The sequence below is a fragment of the Equus caballus genome, chromosome 2 (genome assembly GCF_041296265.1).
Source record: "Equus caballus isolate H_3958 breed thoroughbred chromosome 2, TB-T2T, whole genome shotgun sequence".
NCBI classification, from domain to species: Eukaryota; Metazoa; Chordata; class Mammalia; order Perissodactyla; family Equidae; genus Equus; species Equus caballus.
The window spans coordinates 97362877-97381658 of NC_091685.1; the positions used below are offsets into that span (position 1 = coordinate 97362877).

Genomic DNA, 18782 nt, shown 5'->3' on the forward strand with positions numbered 1-18782 from the left:
TTGCCAATATTACTGTCCTCACAGGAAATTCCCATTCTGAAATGGCTGGTACTTGGTTAACCCCAGGAAATTCAGAGGTCACATGTCAGTTTCCTACCCAAGAGATAAAAACGTCAGGTCCAAAGTTTTTCCTCTGACCTTCACTGCTCATCGACCTTCAGGACTGGGAAAACTCTGTGGAACACCATCAAGTCTTGTCTTTTAGCTTCACATTGGCTGTCCAGGATTTAGACTTCCATTCCTTAAAGGGCTAAGAAAGGGTCCACGTAGGCCCAACCTTGGTCACTCTCTGAACATAATTGAAATCGCTGCCCACAGAAGTCAGAGTGAGGTTGTGGGGAAGAGGCTGTGTAAGTGACTCCGACTGTTGCTATAACAACAGTACCCTGGTCTAATTTCTTTTGAGAAATGAATTTCAGCTGGTGGGATGGAGCCACGCAGCTTCTCCCCACAGATGAAAGCTTTGCTGTTTATGGATTGAGTGCGTGGTGCTGTGCACGCTGCTGCCCGGTTGAACATTTTCAGAGGCAGTGAAATCACCCCATGTTTGCCTAAATGTGGGAATGCGCCTGTCTACATGTGGACATCTTCACCCACGGGTGATTCATCCTGGAGAGGAAAATCCTCTAGTTCTGCCTTGTCTCCTATTTGTGAACAGTTACTCTAAAGACATGTAAATAATGGCAATCCCCTTGTTGGTAAATGAAGGCAAGTCCGTTAGCTTTCAGCTTTGGAGTAAACACCTGCTATGAAATGGAGGTTTGGAAGTCAGGCACTATGTAGAAATGAGAATAAGGTCCTGTTTGCGCACTCAATGAGATGGGTGTGTGTGTGTGTGAGAGAGAGAGAGAGAGAGAAAGAGAGAGAGAAAGAAAATTCTCTTCCAGGAGGTATCTCTTAGCTTTGCTTTATGCAAACTACAACTCACAAGGAAGAGCAGTGTCTGACCTCTTTGAGGGAAACAAGGCTTTTTATAGACTAGGAGATCTTGTTTCAATACTTTGATTTTCCACAGGGAGATAAACACGTGCTGGGATATTATTCAAAAGCAGCGTCAGGTCTGGGCGCTGTGGGCTATTTGCGTTCCCTAAGCTGGTGCTCGACTTCAGAGCCGTGGAGGCACTCCTGGAAGGGGCTAAAAACAAAACTGAGAATTTCTCTGAAAAGAAGGGACATTTTGAGTAAACAGTGAAATAAAAATAGTCTTGATTCCTACCCAAGGGAGAGAAAAGTACTTAGCCTCCCTGAAGTGTTTCTCCTTCCCGCCTCCCTGCTCCCAGAAAACAAACAAATCGAAACCTCATGCTCAGTTCCAACATGCCTGTTCTCTGGTCTGTGTTGCTGGCGTTTAAGTCTCCAGCTGTGAATGATGCAGATAAGATCTGATCTTTTCATTTGCTCACTTCCTCCCTATGGTTTTCCCTTCTTCCTCATCAACCTCCTTCACCGTCATTTCTTTACAGCTCTAAATGAAATCCCATTAGGAATCTCAGATTGTAATACAAGGTCATGCATACAGACGCGTTTGAATAGATAATGTATGCATGACTTCTAGTAAGAGATATCAGGAGATATTCCTAAGGAAATTGTTTCTTGTCCTTAAAAATAAATGTGATGTAATATGTGTGTGTGTTTATGGATAAGAAAAGACAGAGCAGTTCAGGGTTCAGATTGTGGAATTCTGATGGCAACTGCAGATCTCAGTGGAGCTTTTCCTACAGAAAGCTACTGAGTAAAGGAGGCTGCCCCTGGGATGCACACATCTGCTCCCTCCTGAAGTTTTCAGGGCTGCAGCTATCATCCCTTCTCAAACACACGATAAATTTGCAGAGTAACATCTTTCGTTGTAGAGGAGCGCTACGCTTTTCTGTGAATCAGGCAGATCTGACTCAAAGACACAAACACATTCTCCTTAGACCGTCACGACACAGGTGTCTAAAACACTTTCCCAGAATTTCTAAGCAAGATTTACTCATGTTTGATCAGGAGAGGAGTCATCAGACACAGAAGAGCAGAGTAGGTGCCAACACAGACTTGAGAGGTAGGTGGAACGAAGTAAGGTGCTGCTGTGTGCCCTGGGACAAATTACTATCCTCTCTGAGCTCATTCCTCATCCGTCATAGGGTTACAGTGAGGATTAATCAAATTAATCAAGGTAATACAATGTACAGCATTTAGATTGGTCCCTGATACATGGTAAGCTCTCAGCCAATTAGAACATTAAATGACAATAGAATCTTGAAATATTTAGTAAGCAGTGAATCAAATTCTCTGATAAAAACTTAGAAGTTTAGAGCTTTCTATTGAAAACTATGTGAGGAGACTTGAAAATCACCCTGGCCATTGCAGAGATAACAGTCTTGGTTTTAATGAGTCGTTAATAATTTTGTTAAAACACCAATTCGAACTACACATATGGAGCTTATGAAAAACTTTGTAACTTCAGATATAAAGAGCACACAGGATTCCTGTGACTTGTGATGAAAATATAATTTATTCATTCAATCGAGAGAAAGCCAAGAGCCTGTATGAACACTTACGTATTGGAAATATGGAGATTTGAGGAGATTGCAGGACTCAGCCTTTCTGAATGTCAAGGGCTTGACTGCCACTGCTCCTCATGTTTTACCATCCGTTCTCAATGTGTTGCTGTGCGTTCAGTTGGTGCTTATTACACATTTAAAAAATAACTAAAGGATAAAAGCATACCTAAAAATTCAGCCACACAAAAGAAGATTTAAAATGCTTTTAAAGACTCTCTTACTGTGGCATCTCGCAGCTAGAATTGGCTGAGGCTTCGTGTTCCAGACACTGACAAGAGGTACGACCACTCTTTTGTACAGCTGAGACTGCTTGGGAATAGAGTTTTAAATCTGACTTATAGCAAAAAGGAAAACAATCATGCTCCTTTATAAAAATAGCCTCAAAGTTCCCCAGAATGTTCTGGATTGTGCTGTTCCCCCCTTGGGCTGGGGGCTCAGCAGTTCCCCAGCATTCCCTTGGGCCTCTGTAGCTGAGGTTTCAGAAGCCCAGAAAAAGGAGGATGAAGCCCCTTTTTCAGATGATCTTTTTCTTCCTGGAGCATTTTATTTTATTTATTTATTTATTTATTTTAATTTTTATTTTTTTCGGATGTACATCATATTTCAAATTCTGTATACATTACATCATGTTCACCACCCGAACACTAATTATAGTGCATCCCCTCACATGTGACCCTAGTCACCCCTTTTGCTCCACCCCCCCCCCCATTCCCCAATGGTATCCTGGAGCATTTTAGAATGGAGATTTTTTTAACTGCTGATGGCTGACATCCCCTCCAGAGACCCAATATTTCCTACTGACCAGGTCCAGAGAACCAGAGAAGCTGTGTTCTGGGATGGTCGCAAGTAGAGGTTTTAAGCTCTTGGCTGTCAAGGAAATAACGTGTGTGTGTGTGTGTGTGTGTGTTTAATTCATATGACTTCTATTATGTAGTAAAGTTGTTTTCTCTCTAAAATAATGTTAGGGGTGTATGAGACTGACAAGGGAGACTTCAGGAGTCGTGATAAGATTTCCCTTTTTCTTTTCGTGTTGCTTTATTCTTCACGTAGATCTCCTTAAAGCAGACATGCTCAACCTCTGTCAATACGTGTCTGACATGTGCTCACTTTCTGGTGGATCTTTGTTCTTGGGAATAAGCCCCCCCTCAGCACCTGGCACCCAGGCACACGGCATGCCTCAGTTCAATGAAAGGCAAAGGTGAGTCTATGACATGGAGGGAGAAAATGGGCTAGGGTACTCCTGTGCTCAGAGAAACCTAAAATATAAAAAAGAAACATTGTCATGAAAAGTCCTATAGAAATCCAGCAAGCCTCTGCAGAACTCAAGATCCCCTGAGGTTCAGAATCTCTCAGTCTAGAGCATTGTTTCTCAGTCCTGTCTATAAGCTGTCCCGGAGTATCACCAATGAACTCAGGAACATTCTATATTGACATTGGGTTTATATGCGTCTGTGTATTAAAAAAATAATCAAACCAACAACCTCAAAATGTCAGAACTCCAATAGAAGTATTAGTCTAGGTCAGAATTTCTAACAACTGGACATCCTGGGAGCTGGCTCAATGATGTAGTGGTTAAGTTGGCGCACTCTGCTTTGATGGCCCAGGGTTTGCAGGTTCGGATCCTGGGTGCAGACCTGCACACCGCTTGTCAAACCATGCTGTGGTGGCATCCCACATATGAAATAGAGGAAGATTGGCACAAATGTTACTTCAGGGACAACCTTCCTCAAGCAAAAAAGAGGAAGATTGTCAACAGATGTAGCTCAGAGCCAGTCTTCCTCACCAAAACAAAAGAAAAACAAAACTGGATATCCTGGACCAACTACCTTAGATACTGTGCCTCCAACCTGTGTCCCAATCTGGGCCCCATCTTGAGCTAGGAAATCAGAAACTATGGAATTGAAACCAAGAAATCTTATTTTTAAACAGCCTCCCAGGTCACTTTAAAGTTGGATAATCACTGGTCTAGATAATTGAACCTCTAAATAAACCTCAAAAGATCCTTTCTAAGGGTGCTTAAATCTAAAAGACAGTTCTGGAAGTGTTTTGCACACTGTTCATATTCTACTAATTAAAATATCTAACACATGAGTATTCTGGGTCACTCATCAAATAACATTAAATAAGCAAGTCAAATGTATCCATGGGTTCACATGCTTATTATCTGCTGATAGAATGAAAGAGAATAACCATGTGAAAATTGATTCAGTGAATCATCTTCTGGTTTGACCAGAGAAGATCAAAATGACCAAAATGTTCTCTTCGAGCATCTGCAAGCTGAGATTCCAATTCATCTTCAAGTCTTGGGAAATAGTTGTGTGTTTAATAGTTGATAAAGGAAACTCACTCACACGTTTGTTTGGAGGGGGTACATTGTTGGATGAAAACCACTTGAAGCCTTTGTATGGAAATTTAAAATTCAGCTATGAAAGTATCCAGCATTTTGAGTTCACATTTATATCGAAACACATGACCTTGGTAATGTCACATAAAGGCTCAGCGTTTCAGTTTCAGTTTTCCTTTACACAAGTCTCTTTATGTGCTCTCTAGTTGTTCTCAACATAGATTCCCTGGACTCTTAGAGTCCTCGAAAATATTAAGGATGGGACAGTCCTCGAGCCCTTTCCAACATTTAGAAAATAACTAGAATAAATTGTACATTTACTCAAATGTCATGAAAACATTATGCAGGCCAACATTTTCAAGTTCCTGCTTTGGAGATCAATTACATAGACTCAGTGTGGTTATTTGAGAGATCTTCTTAGCATTCATTCATTCGCACAAGCCCATGAGGGAAAGGAAAGCAGTTATAGTATGGTGTGTATTACGATGCCATGGGAGCAATGGAGGGTCTCCAAGATCAGGAGTTGTGGGGAGGGCCTGTCAAAAGAGACTGTATGGCAGGTAATGTCTAAACTGAATCGTGAAGGACAAATAGAATTGTTCAGGTGAAGAAGTTGATTAAGAATATAACATATGCAAAGGCTCAGAGCGAGACAGAGAATAAACATCGTGTGTCCTGAGAACTGCAAATAATTGAGTATAGCGGAAGGTTTAGAGTTGATTGGTGTTGGAGGGCAAGTGGAGGGGAAGAACGTTACAGGTGATAGCGAAGACTGGGGAGGTAAGCAGGGATGAGGATCGAGTTGTGGAGGGCCTGTGTGCTGAGCTTAGATGATGCTGAAGGTAGTGGACAGCTCCAGAAAAGCTGCAAGTGAGTATTGGGCATGATCAGGTTCAAGTTTTGTAAAGAAAATCACAGCCACAAAGCAGAGAATGGGTTGGGGGGGAGGTAAGGCTGGGGCAGAGAGACTTGTCAGAAGCTGCTGCAGAAATCCATGAAAGAACTGTGGAAGATCTGAACTAAGGTAGTGGCGTTGGGGGTGGAAAATGAGAATAAAACTCATTAATGATAACAACAGATAGTTCTTGAGGTTTAATTGGGTGTAGGTGGTAGGGAGTGGGTGGAATCAAGGGTGATTCTGGAAAACAATCTGAGAGGGCATGATCACGATTAGCATTGGAGCCCGGTGCCGTTGATGAAGGCGTGACTGTGCTTTGCCATCCGGCATGAGGCTGGAGTGTGGGCTGTGGAGTCAGACCTGAGTCTGAGTTTGAATCCAAGTTGAGCCACTTCCACCTCAGCTGTGTAATCTTGGACACAGTGCTTAATCTCACTATGCCTAAAGTTCCTTCTCTATAACATGGTTATAATAAAACCTTTCTTTTAGAATCACTGGGAGTAGGAGACAAGGAATCTGATGATTTACAGTCATGTCTTCTGTCTTAAAATCTTCATTATTAATAGTAATATCATCATCTTTATTCCCAAGCTCTGTGATCCTGCCCAATTTCATGCAAAATCAGGGACAAGGCAATAAAGAGTATTTTTGAACCTACTAACACTGCTAAAAGTCTAAAGGAAGAATGTCAACTATACTTTTAAAAAAAAAAAAAGCCTAAAGGAGAAAGAATCTTTTTACCATGGACATGCTGGCCAGGGAACCCCTAATAACCTGCTGGGAATGAGGCCCCTCTATGTCAGCAGAGACCTGGTAATCTGAGCCATGTTCTTCCTTGTTATGTGTGTCACCCACCCCTCCCCATTCTACTGCCTCCAAAATACTGCCCTTTCCCCTGAACTATCAAAGCAGTACATGACCTGTCCCAAAGGTTTGCTCTGAGGATAAAATACGATCCTATGTGAAAGTGCTTTATAACCCCAAAGGCACAGCTGTTCTTATTACAACTGGTCTGGGTGTCATATCACCTCTCTCAAACCATTCTCTCTCCGCCTCTCAGTTTCCCTCTCTCTCTCTCTCTCTCTCTCTCTCTCTCACACACACACACACACACACACACACACAAACTCACACACACACACAGTTTCGTAGAAATGCAAGCCATCAAGCCACTCTGTAGACAAGAGACCTGTGCTAGAGCCATTATGGAAGAGGAATTGTTTCCTTCAGAGTAATTGACACGTGATAGTGGCACATATTGTCATAGGCATTGGATGAACAGCATACTTCAGCTCCTGGCACCACAGCTTCCCTTAATGGGAGAAAACATTTATATGTAATAATAGCAATACAGGAGCAAGGAAGCTGATGCTCAGTAAAGAGTTTCTGTGATTCTCCCTCAAGGGCACAAATCATACTAAGAGGCTTCCAGCTTTGTAAGGCAGAGGGGCCAAGGACTTCTTAAGATAAGGCTATTTGGGATGAGATTCTAACCTTAGTCCTTGGAGTGTGGGGGAGCTCACAAGGACATTCCCCATGTGCAGTCAGCCGTTCTCATGCTCACTGAGCAGAGAGTTACAACTTGCGAGTTACTCAGCCTTCTCCAGCATTCAGCTTCTATTTCTTCCTGCCAACTCTCCATCTATCTCCCAAGAGGGACATAAGGAGAGAGTTGGACTCTCAGACCACCTTTCCAGAGAGCAAAGGATGATGAGACAGACAGTAGGGATGCTAAGATTGCTCTGCTATTGTGGACACAACTAAACAAAACATAAAAACCATAACATAGCATCTTCAGTGATGTCTTTCCTATAGTCCCAAATGCTGATACATAAAAAATATGTCAAGATTTGGGTTAAAGGGGCCAGCGGTGGAGAACTTTCAGCCCTCAAGGAAAAGGAAGTACTCAGCAGCTCCATTCAGGTCACATGCTGGAAATGTATTTGATTTGAACTTCAACAATCCAGTGCTGTTCTACAATCTAGGACACGAATGCATTAGCACTTGGACTTGGGCTTGAATTGCAAATTTGATTTTTGTTGTTCATATTAAAAAAGCTACACCAGATGCTTGGAAAACATTCAGGTTTTACCGGCTAGGGAACAGAAATATTATCATTCTACCTATTTGTATTTCAGAGATCCAGAAAGGAATCTATCTCAGTTGCAATTGTGGCTGTTGGTATCACTGAATTTAAAATAGTAATAGCTTAAGGCTTAGTGGGTGCTTACTGGACACCGGCCATGAAGCTAAGTGCTTTCCACATTATTTCATTTGGGTTCGTCCTCACAGTAACTTTGTGAGCTACATATTATTAACCCATTTTGCAGATAAGAAAACCAAGGCTTAGGAGAGTTTAAATAAGTTTTCCAGGATTAATTCATTCAATAGGCATTTATTATCTTACTGTGAACTACCAAGGACCCAGTAGTGAACAAATCAGAAAAATCCCTACTTTCGCGTAACTCACTTCCTAATGGAGGGTAGCATAGCTAACAGTCATGAAGTACCAGATGACATTTGTATGTGTTTTCCCTTAGATGGAGGGTCTTGGGTTTGAACGCAGGCATTCTAACTCCAGAGCCTGTGATCCTGTTTCTGCATTCCTGCCGTGTACTGCCTCACCCTTCTAGGCCCACTCGGCTGGTAAGGGGTAGAACATGGGGTTCCCACCAGGTCTGTCTGTCTCCATGGTCTCGGCCACCACTACTTTACAGAGGAACAAACTGGAGCATTTGTCTGTATTTCTCCATCCTGCCCATCCCTTCACGGCCTAGAATAGAATCCTGGACCTATGCTTCCTAAAATAAAGTCAGGTTCATTTTTAAGACAAGTGCTTATTTTTTTAAGGTTAACATCACTTCACATGGTGCTGAGGGTCTCAAGCCTTGTTTCCTTTAGGCCCTGAAGCTGTGATATTTGAACTTGCCACTATATCTTAGAGCTGTGTCCAGGTATCTGCCATACCTACGATCAGAACCACGGTTTCCTGGTTTGTTCAATAAATATCATAATTTTCTAGCTATTTCTATGTAATATGATGGATTGAACTAGTATCTTCTTTGAAGTCAAATTCCAGTGTGTTCCGGTTAGGGCCTTCTTTTCAGCAATTCAGGGGCTTCCACCAAGTGACTGCAGACAGGGTGCAGTGTTGTGATTAAAAATACAAGATTTAGGGGGCTTGCCCACTGGCATAGTGGTTGGGTGCACACACTCTGCTTTGGTGGGCTGGGGTTCACAGGTTCAGATCCTGGGTGTGGACCTATACACCGCTCATCAAGCCACACTGTGATGGCGTCCCCCTATAATAAATGGAGGAAGCTTGGCATAGACGTTAGCTCAGGGACAATCTTCCTCACACACACACACACAAAATACAAAATTTAGGAATAAAGATTAGACTGGATTTTTGCTCAAGGACCTTTTCTGTTTACTTTTAAAATAGAATTCTCTACTTATGAGAGAATAGCAATAAAATGGCACTTCTTGGAATCCCCCACATCATCCCCAGATTGGTTTTATTTTACATGGGGCTCCTCTAGAGCCTTAGCAGTTCTACACGTGAGTGTCAAAGTGCAGAGTCACAGGGAATCCTGCTCCTCTCTTCCATTGCTCTGTAATACACAGTACCTTTGCCAAGAAAATGAGAATGCCCAAGTGGAGGACGGCTCTGCCTCCTCTCTCCCTCCCTGTGTCATTCTGCCTTCTGCCTCCAACTCTGTAAAGTTACTGAAACCTCTTCTAATCTGAACTAGTCTTCCTTTTGTCATTCAGCAAGCATTTTCCCAGTACCTACTTCATGCCAAGCTCCTTCACCAGAACCCCATGCGCTGTCCCTTTCTAGCAGAAAGGAAGGGGGCAGCCAGATGAATTAGGTTTATAGTTAATAAATCCATAGACTTAGCAAGACTTTTCTTAACTGGACTTCTTAAATGAGTCTGTGGGGTGGACATAGTACTCTCCAGGGCAAGAGAGCCCCTTACTAGGAATGTAGACTCTCAAAGTGAGGCAATCCATGTGGTCAGTGGGGCTGCCTCCTACTCTGATTCAAACTCAGCTCTTTCAGCCCCTGTGAATTAGACAATAGACTCGTTTACTCAATTTACCATTATTTATTAAGCACTCCTATGAACCTGAACACTGGGGGCAGCCCCTTGGATACATAGTAAGCACGTCAGCCATAGTCCCTACCTTCTTGGAGCTAACTAAACAGACACTTAAGCAATTACCCCAAAGTATGATAGAAGCTATGAAGGAAAAGTGCAGGTTGTTTGGAAAAACTTATTCCAGGATATCCAACCCAGTATAGGTGGGTCAAAGAAGGAACCTAATGTAGTTAGGATGGGGAAAGGATGTAAGAGAAGACTTCATAGAGGAAGTGAAACCTAAGATCCAATGTGAAAGATGAGTAGCTATTAACCAGGGGAAGGGAGGAGGGAGGGCGAGGAGTATGTTCCGAGAAAAGACAACAGCATGTACAATGCCCTAGAGGCAGAAGGAAGCTTGGCGCACTTAAAAAACTGAAAGAGTTTCAGGAAAGTTGATAGAAAATGTTTGGGAAGGGATGGGGAGGTGATGCTGAGCAGAGAGGCAAAAAGATGAGCCTGAAATGGTAAGCAAGAGCCAGCTGAAGCAAGCTTAGTTTGGATTTTAATGTAAAGACAATAGAAATCATTGCAGGGTTATAAACAGGAGGGAAATATATTTTTTGAAAGAGGTGGTAATATAGAGACTAGATTGATGGAGAATAAGACAAAACAAAGGAATAGATGAAAGAGTGAGTGGATGGATAAATGGAGGCAAGGCAAAGAGACCAGTTAGGAGACTGTTGCAACAATCTAGCAAGAGATAATGGTATCCTGGCCTAGGATCGTAGCAGTGAGGATAGAGATAAGTGGGCATATTAGAGTCATATTTTGGATGCAGAATCCATAGGGGTTGGTGACTTGTGATATGAGGAGTTTCAAGAATGCTCAGGTTTCTGATTTGGGTAACTGGGTAGATACTGAGATAGAGAACATTGGTGAGAATCACATTTGAGTAGCAAAAGATAATCAGCTCAATGTTGAGATGTGTTGAGTTTTAGATGCCCATGAAACATTCAGGAAGAGAACATTGGAGTTGATGGAACTCAACTGAGAAGATTGGGCTGGGTACCTTGTTATGGGGTCATCAGCCCAGAGAAGATAGTTGAAGCTGTTATAATGGATGAAATTGTCTAGGCAAGCATGTAGAGTGAGCGGGGAAGAAAGCTTAAGATATAACATTGAAGAATCTCATCATTTAGGAGAAAGAAAGAAGAATACGTAAGAGACTGAGAAAGAGCACTAGACAGAAAGGAGGAAAGTGATATTATGGAGAGCAATGGAAGCATGCTTTTAGAACACAGTGAGCTACTGTATCACAAGGTGCTGGGAAGTCAAGTAAAGTAAGAACTGAAAGGAAGTTTTGGGTTACTTTAACCTTCATTTCTAATCTTCATTTCTGTGCTATTCAGGAAATGTGTTAAATTCCATATTCTTAGAGAATTTTTGGTGTTCTTTAAAATATTGTTGATTTAATTCCTTGATGTTCTCAATTAAGGTACATTGAAAATCTTAAACCCATCTTTAGATTCTTAGATGAGAATTTAAAGAATTCTTTAAGAATCTAAAGATAGGTATTAAGATCTTTCTAGAGTATGATACATTTTGATCCAAGTCTCACCCCTAGCATTCATTTAGAAAATAATAATACGTGATTCTTCCCTATGAGAGAAGTACTATCTCTTTTCTTTTGTTCCCTCACCCTCCAGTCTTTTCCTATTTCCTATAGCTTAGCCTTGTGAGCTCTCCTTTTGGATAAAACCTTTTCCCATAGAATTTGAATTAAAGCCTGGCTGATTTTGACATTAGAAGTATAATTTCTTTCCTATTATTCTAAACCATTTAAAAGTTAGTTTATAAAAATACACATCACCATGCTTAAAGAGTAAACTATGCCTTGGAGATTTAGTCATCCTTTTTCCTGTTTCTTTTCCAGCTCCAAGAGACTGTGAAAAGGAAGTTGGAAGGAGCCCGATCACCACTTAATGGAGACCAGCAGAATGGTGCTTGCGATGGGAGTTTTTCTCCAACTAGCAAGCGAATACGAAAGGACATTCCCCCAGGGATGGAAGCCATCAACAGTTTGCCCAACAACATGCCACTGCCTTCAGCCTCTCCTCTTCACCAACTTGACCTGAAGCCTTCTCTGCCCTTGCAGAATAGTGGAACTCACACTCCTGGGCTTCTAGAAGATCTTAATAAGAATGGTAGACTCCCAGAGATTAAACTTCCTGTCAATGGTTGCAGTGACTTGGAGGATAGCTTCACTATCTTGCAGAGCAAGGACCTCAAACAAGAACCTCTAGATGACCCTACTTGCATAGACACATCAGAAACATCACTTTCAAATCAGAACAAGCTGTTCTCAGACATTAACCTGAATGATCAGGAGTGGCAAGAATTAATAGATGAGTTGGCCAACACGGTTCCTGAAGATGACATACAGGACCTGTTCAATGAAGACTTTGAAGAGAAGAAGGAGCCAGAATTCTCACAGCCGGTGACTGAGACCCCCCTCTCCCAGGAAAGTGCAAGTGTGAAGAGTGACCCCTCTCACTCTCCTTTTACACATGTCTCCATGGGATCTCCCCAGGTGAGGCCTTCTTCTTCTGGTCCTCCCTTTTCTACAGTCTCCACGGCCACTAGTTTACCTTCTGTTGCCAGCACTCCCGCAGCTCCAAACCCCGCTAGCTCACCAGCAAACTGTGCTGTCCTGTCCCCTCAAACTCCAAACCAAGCCCACACTCCAGGCCAAGCTCCACCTCGGCCTGGAAATGGTTATCTCCTTAATCCAGCAGCAGTGACAGCGGCCAGTTCAGGCTCGGGCCCTGTGGCTGTGCCCAGCTCCGACATGTCTCCAGCGGAGCAGCTCAAACAGATGGCTGCACAACAGCAACAAAGGGCCAAACTCATGCAACAGAAGCAGCAGCAGCAGCAGCAGCAGCAACAGCAACAGCAGCAGCAGCAGCAACAGCAGCAACAGCAGCAGCAACACTCAAATCAGACTTCAAGTTGGTCTCCTTTGGGGCCTCCGTCCAGTCCATATGGAGCAGCTTTCACTGCAGAAAAACCAAATAGCCCAATGATGTACCCACAAGCCTTTAACAACCAAAACCCTATAGTGCCTCCAATGGCAAACAACCTGCAGAAGACGACAATGAATAACTACCTCCCTCAGAATCACATGAATATGATCAATCAGCAGCCAAATAACTTGGGTACAAACTCCTTAAACAAACAGCACAATATTCTCACTTATGGCAACACTAAGCCTCTGACCCATTTTAATGCAGACTTGAGTCAGAGAATGACACCACCAATGGCCAACCCCAACAAAAACCCCCTGATGCCATACATCCAGCAGCAGCAGCCACAGCAGCAGCAGCCACAGCAGCAGCAGCCGCCACCCCAGCTCCAGGCTCCCAGAGCACACCTGAGTGAGGACCAGAAACGCATGCTTCTCATGAAGCAGAAAGGAGTGATGAATCAGCCCATGGCTTACGCTGCACTTCCATCCCACGGTCAGGTAAGTGTGAAAGTGAGACACACTTTAAGCAGTTCTCATGGTGTGTTTCAGACTGTCGATGTGTAATGCTCTCCATGCCTCGGCAGTAGCGGGGTTTAATTACCTGCAGAAATCCTTCCTACACATCCTCATGTTCTTGCCAGGTTTGACTTTTTTTTTCCTTTCTTCTAAGAGATGGAAAAGGGTGGTACAATAGACTTTCCTGTATTTGAATACCTAGGAATCAAACTCCTTTTATTGCTGACAGTAGATAAGAAACCAAAAATTGCATAAAATTCTCACTCTGAGGGAGGCAGTCTGCAGAGGTCACATGGCGAAACGTGGTGCTCCTTTTGTAGCTTTTCTCTAAGGTCATGCAATCCTAGACTTGGGTGGTAGGAAGACTAGAGCATTTAGGGGTCCCTACAACAGCTTTAGAAAGCCCTGAACAGCCCTCGCTTATCTTACTGAATTATGAATATTGGAAATTTGGATTCTTGATGTTCAAATGTGGGAAGTTTTTCTGTATTATCAAAGTGAAATGGAGGACAGGTTTTTGTAAGACCATTCAATGTTCAAACATTTGTTGCTGAACTAGCGCAGTTGGAAGCTGTTTCAACCTCATGACCTGGGAGCACAGGAAAAGCTTTCCAATTCATTCAGCTCTAATTCAGGAAAATTTGATGATGAGTATGCCTTAGCGTTGTCTCAAAATAAAGTCTCCTCTTCCCCACTGTCTTTCTCCATGATATCCTGGTTTAGGGGTGTAGGGCTTTCAGAGATCCGTGGTAATAATGAGTGGCAACCAGTTGGGGAGTGACTACTCATTGACAAGCGTTCGCTCTCCTCAGCCTGACCAGTGTGGCAAGCAACCAATTCTCCTTTAATTTATCACTTTGTCTGCCTTAAAGGAAAGGAGGAGTGGGGAAAGGCATTGTTCTGCTGACCTTCCCCCAACTTGAGGTAATTCACAAGCCATCACTTACTGCCAGTTGCTATTATGTGCCTCAATTCTCTCAGGATGCCACCATTTGCATTGTAGTTGGAGATTTTGCAGAAAAGTCTTTGCTTTAGGGGCTCTCATGTGCAAACAGGTTCTAACTAGTGCTTGGATGTGTGTCCACAACTGGATGCATTAGAAATACTGGGAAGTCTTGCAGGTGGATCTTACATCACTAGGCAGCTGTGTGCATCTTGTATCTCCTGGTGTGTTCCGTCCATCGGTCTGTCGTCGTGCGCCCCCGCCCCATCTCTCCGCCAACCCCCAGAAGCTTGATGGAGGCCGCACGGCCGAAGGTGGTGCCGACCTGCAGAGACAGGACTGAGCTCTGTGGCTTGCTTCTTGTCCGTTACAGCCTTCCAACCCCAAAACCTCATAGTGGTTTCTTGTCTGCACATGCCAGCCAGCTCTAAAGAAATTCTGTCTGGAGAAATAAAAACATAGCTTGGTTTACATCCACTGCAATCAGTAGCTGGTAGAAAAACATCATTGAAATGTGAACTTTTATGTTTTATCTTGGTTTAATTAAAAAAAACGTATACCTTTGGAAAGTGCAACATTTTATACACTTCAGTATTAAGTTCTGAAGCAGGCAAAAATATAGGCAATATACAGGGATGTTTGTTGTAGCCAGACGCATCAGAGGTTTGTGAGGTGGCAAGCTGTCAGAATGGTCTGTTGTTAATCTTAATACAAATCATGCTTCTACATTCACAGTTTATACGCCAGCTACAGTAAAGTATTTCCCACGAGCCAGACCAAAGATGATTAATCCAACTCACAGGCTCTGCAGACATGTGGGTGCAGTGTGAACCCATCCTCACTCCCCACCCTCACTAAATGTCTTTCGAAATTTGCTAACTTGGGACAAAGTTCTTATCTTTGCTGGAACATGAATTTTAAAGGTACTTATTTCAGGTCCTTATGCTTGCCTGACTATGAGTAACTGAAGCCTTGAGCTGCAGAGGTTGTGTTTGGAAAGGCTCAGTCAGGTGAAGAAACAAAAGTGGTGGTTTTCTGGATTCAATCTGTGGGCTCCTCCTTTCTTGCTTCCATCTCACCAGGTACTTTCAGGGTAGACAGCATCTTTCTTTTTGAGACCTCATTAGAATAATCACTTCTTAACCTCATAAAGAACTGCCAAGCAAAGGCATGCTTTTTAATGAAATATTAACTCACCACTGTTTGAAACAAGCTTCAAAATACATATATAAACATGTGAATATCTTTCTGCAAACATACCGTTTATTTCATGCGTTTATCTGATTGTGGAGCAGTATTTACATAGCTCTCCGAATAGTTAATTACACTATATGCAAGTACACTGCACAAATTCGAGCAGGAATTACAGGTGATATATAAAATATAATTATACTTAGGTGTAGTTCAAATTTGTTTGCTGCTATTGCTAGTGAAAATTCACTTTTTTCTTTGTTGGGCACAAAGACCAGGATCAACACTTAGTTTTAATGAAAGCCAGGAACACTAGAACATTTATTTTAAGATAATAATCTTATACAGATGTTTACTTATTTGGGACATTTGCAGAAAATGCCATTTCTCTCAGAAATGAATCAAAATTCACTCAGTTCCTGGGAATTTCAAAAAAGAGAGAACCAAAAGTAGAAACAAAAAAAATCTCTAATTTTTGAATATGTTTTATCTAGTAATTCCACTTGTCAGAATTTACATAGTATTCCTTATAATTGGAGAATTGAACAAAAGTTTATGTACAAAGATGATGCTCATGGTGTTACTTATGATAGTGAAAAATTAGAACAAAAATAGGTATTTTAAAAAAATAAATAATGTGCATGAAAATCATGATATTAATGGGTGATTAATCACATGGAGATGCTCATAAAATGAGTGAAATAAGCAGATCATACAACAGCTTGTATGTTACAACTTAGATTGTGCTTTTTAGTATGTATAGAAAAATACTGAAGAACTAAAATATTAGAAATACTATTTCTGGTTGGTAAATTTATAAGTGATTATTGTTTTCCTCTTTAAACTTTACGAATTTTCTAAGTTTTCTATAATACGTGTATGTTAATTCTACCATCAGGAAAAATACTTTTTAAGGAAGGGAAGTCCTATTTTTAAAAAGTTTATACTTCACTAATTCTTTTTTAAAAAAAATCCTTATTTATCCAGTTTGCCAGTTGGATTGAGATGATACCATTCTTTTCTGTTCATTTACACATCTCAGTTGTAAATCCCTGCTTACGAGAGAGTTCCAGCACCCTCCTGCCCACACTCACTCTATTTCCTTTCTCTCTCCACATCCTTTTCTCACTCCTTACCGTCTTCTCTTAATTCCTATAAAACTTCAGCTAAAATAGTGACAATGAAAGTATCAATAAAATTTCCACCACTCTAAGCTTTCACATCTTCTCTGGCTTATGTTCTTATATTATTTCTTTGATCATTTTTCCTCTCCCTTTTCTCTTTATTTACCTTCTGAAATTTCTGTTCATTGTGTATTGGACCTTATGGATTGCTGTCTAATTTTTACAATATATGATTCCGTGGTGAAATAACCAGAACTTACTTTGGTTGTGTCTATCTATTATCTTTTCCTAATCTTGTTGTTTCTTAAGGGCAGGCTCTCTCTCTCTCTCTGTCTCTCTCTCTCTCTCTGTTTTCACTATCTTTTGCCTCGTACCTAACACTGTCGTAAATATAGGGATGTTTAATAAATCATTAAGCATGGTAATTATCAAAGTTCTGGCCACGAATATGTTTACAGCTGATTCTCAGCTCCGATGGAGAGAGCATCAGCACAAATAACAGAGCTGCTTTTGAGATCAAATAGAAGAACTGGAAAGGCAAGTCTAGAAAGAACCCTTTGATAGGAAGTGCTTATCTGGAACCAGTGGAACAACAGTGAGATTGCTGGGATGGCAAATTCAGTCTCCATGTCTGACAAACAAAACAACAACGGAGCAACTGTGAAAGAAGTAAACCAAAGCAAACGACTGCTGGCTGGTCGAGGAAGGCTACAGGGACACCCAGAACCCAGGAATAATTCCTACATGGAGTAGTGGAAAGTGAATAATTTCCAAAATGTGATGTTAACTTTTAGCAGTTGCAATCATAAGACTAGATACATCATAGACTATCTATACCTGTGTGTTTTCTGTGTGTGTGGCTGTTTATATCAGAATGAGTCTTTATATATTGATATTTTGCAAAACGTTTTCCCCTTTCAGTTTTATTTTACCAAAATTTCTTGGGTACCTTGTGAAGTATACTATTATAAGCTTTTTAGCCATAAAATCTCCACAAAAAGAACAGAGCTCCAATATTCACAGCCATAGTGGAAATCTCTTTGAAGATACGTTTTCCTTAACTTTAAAAACCTGGAGTCCCCTTGTTTAGTTTCCTTAAAATATATATTATTTATTTTATTCAAATAATACATGGCATAGTTCAGAAAGTCAAATAGTACTATAGGGCTTATGATGAAAAACTCAGCCCCCGCTTCATCCCCTCCATTCTAAATTTCTGCTTCCCAGAGGTGACCACTTCAATTCATTAAGTTGTTTTCTCTTATTTATCTCCATAAACTGCTGTTTCTTAATTTTTCAATTATTTGATTCTATAGAAGATTTAGTTCATTTCCAATACCTCCTCACAAATATACACAACTCCTCTCCACACACTGAGTCTTTCTTTTTTCTTCTTCAAATTCTCTATATAGTTATATATTATCATAAATTATTTTTGAAGTATTCCATATTTACATGACTGATTTTTGCACAGTGCCTCACACTTTAGCTATGTAGCATGCTATGATTATATTTCCTTTCTTGTACAACTTTTTGTTTTCTCTGGAATTAATACCTGCCCCTTCTTTTTCATTGGTCTTATCTCCTTACCTACCTTCAATCCATTCTCAAACTTTTCTTCCAGTAAAACTTTCAAAATGATCAAATAATCTATTTTTCTTACATTTTCTTTCCTTTTTTCTCTCTTTCCTTCCCTCTCTACCCTTTCTCCTCCCACTTCTCTCTCTCTCTTTCTTTCTTTCCTTCCTTCCTTCAGTGTCCTGAAGGCTTATATATACCCTCTTGTTCCAATCTTCTTCTAACTACAGTTTTCTTCGTCTGCTGCTTAGCTCAAGTCCTCCTCTTTCTTGATTTAGTCCCTCAAATTAGTGGAGCACATGCTCAGAGCGTCTTACAAAAGGGTGCACAGGCAATTGTTTTTATGGAAAATATTTTTGAGAATGTCGTTACCCTCACATTCGATTGATATTTTGCCAGATGTAGAAATATTGTTAAGAAAACACATTCAGTCAGAATTTTAAAGGCATTTCTTCACAATGCTGTGGGTTTCGCACTGTTGGAAAGTCCAGTGAAATTTGGATCCCCATTCTATGTATATAACCTGTTTTTC

General features: G+C 41.3%; 1 protein-coding gene across 2 annotated transcripts in view; it reads left to right on the forward strand.

Annotated features, from left to right (window-relative positions):
- MAML3 (mastermind like transcriptional coactivator 3) overlaps positions 1-18782 on the forward strand; it is a 395007-nt gene that overhangs the window by 219468 nt on the left and 156757 nt on the right. For both annotated transcript variants that reach the window (XM_005607833.4, XM_001502411.5), the window contains exon 2: positions 11807-13396. In XM_005607833.4, coding sequence (XP_005607890.3) covers positions 11807-13396 — 1590 coding nt within the window. The remainder of the gene's footprint in view (positions 1-11806; positions 13397-18782) is intronic.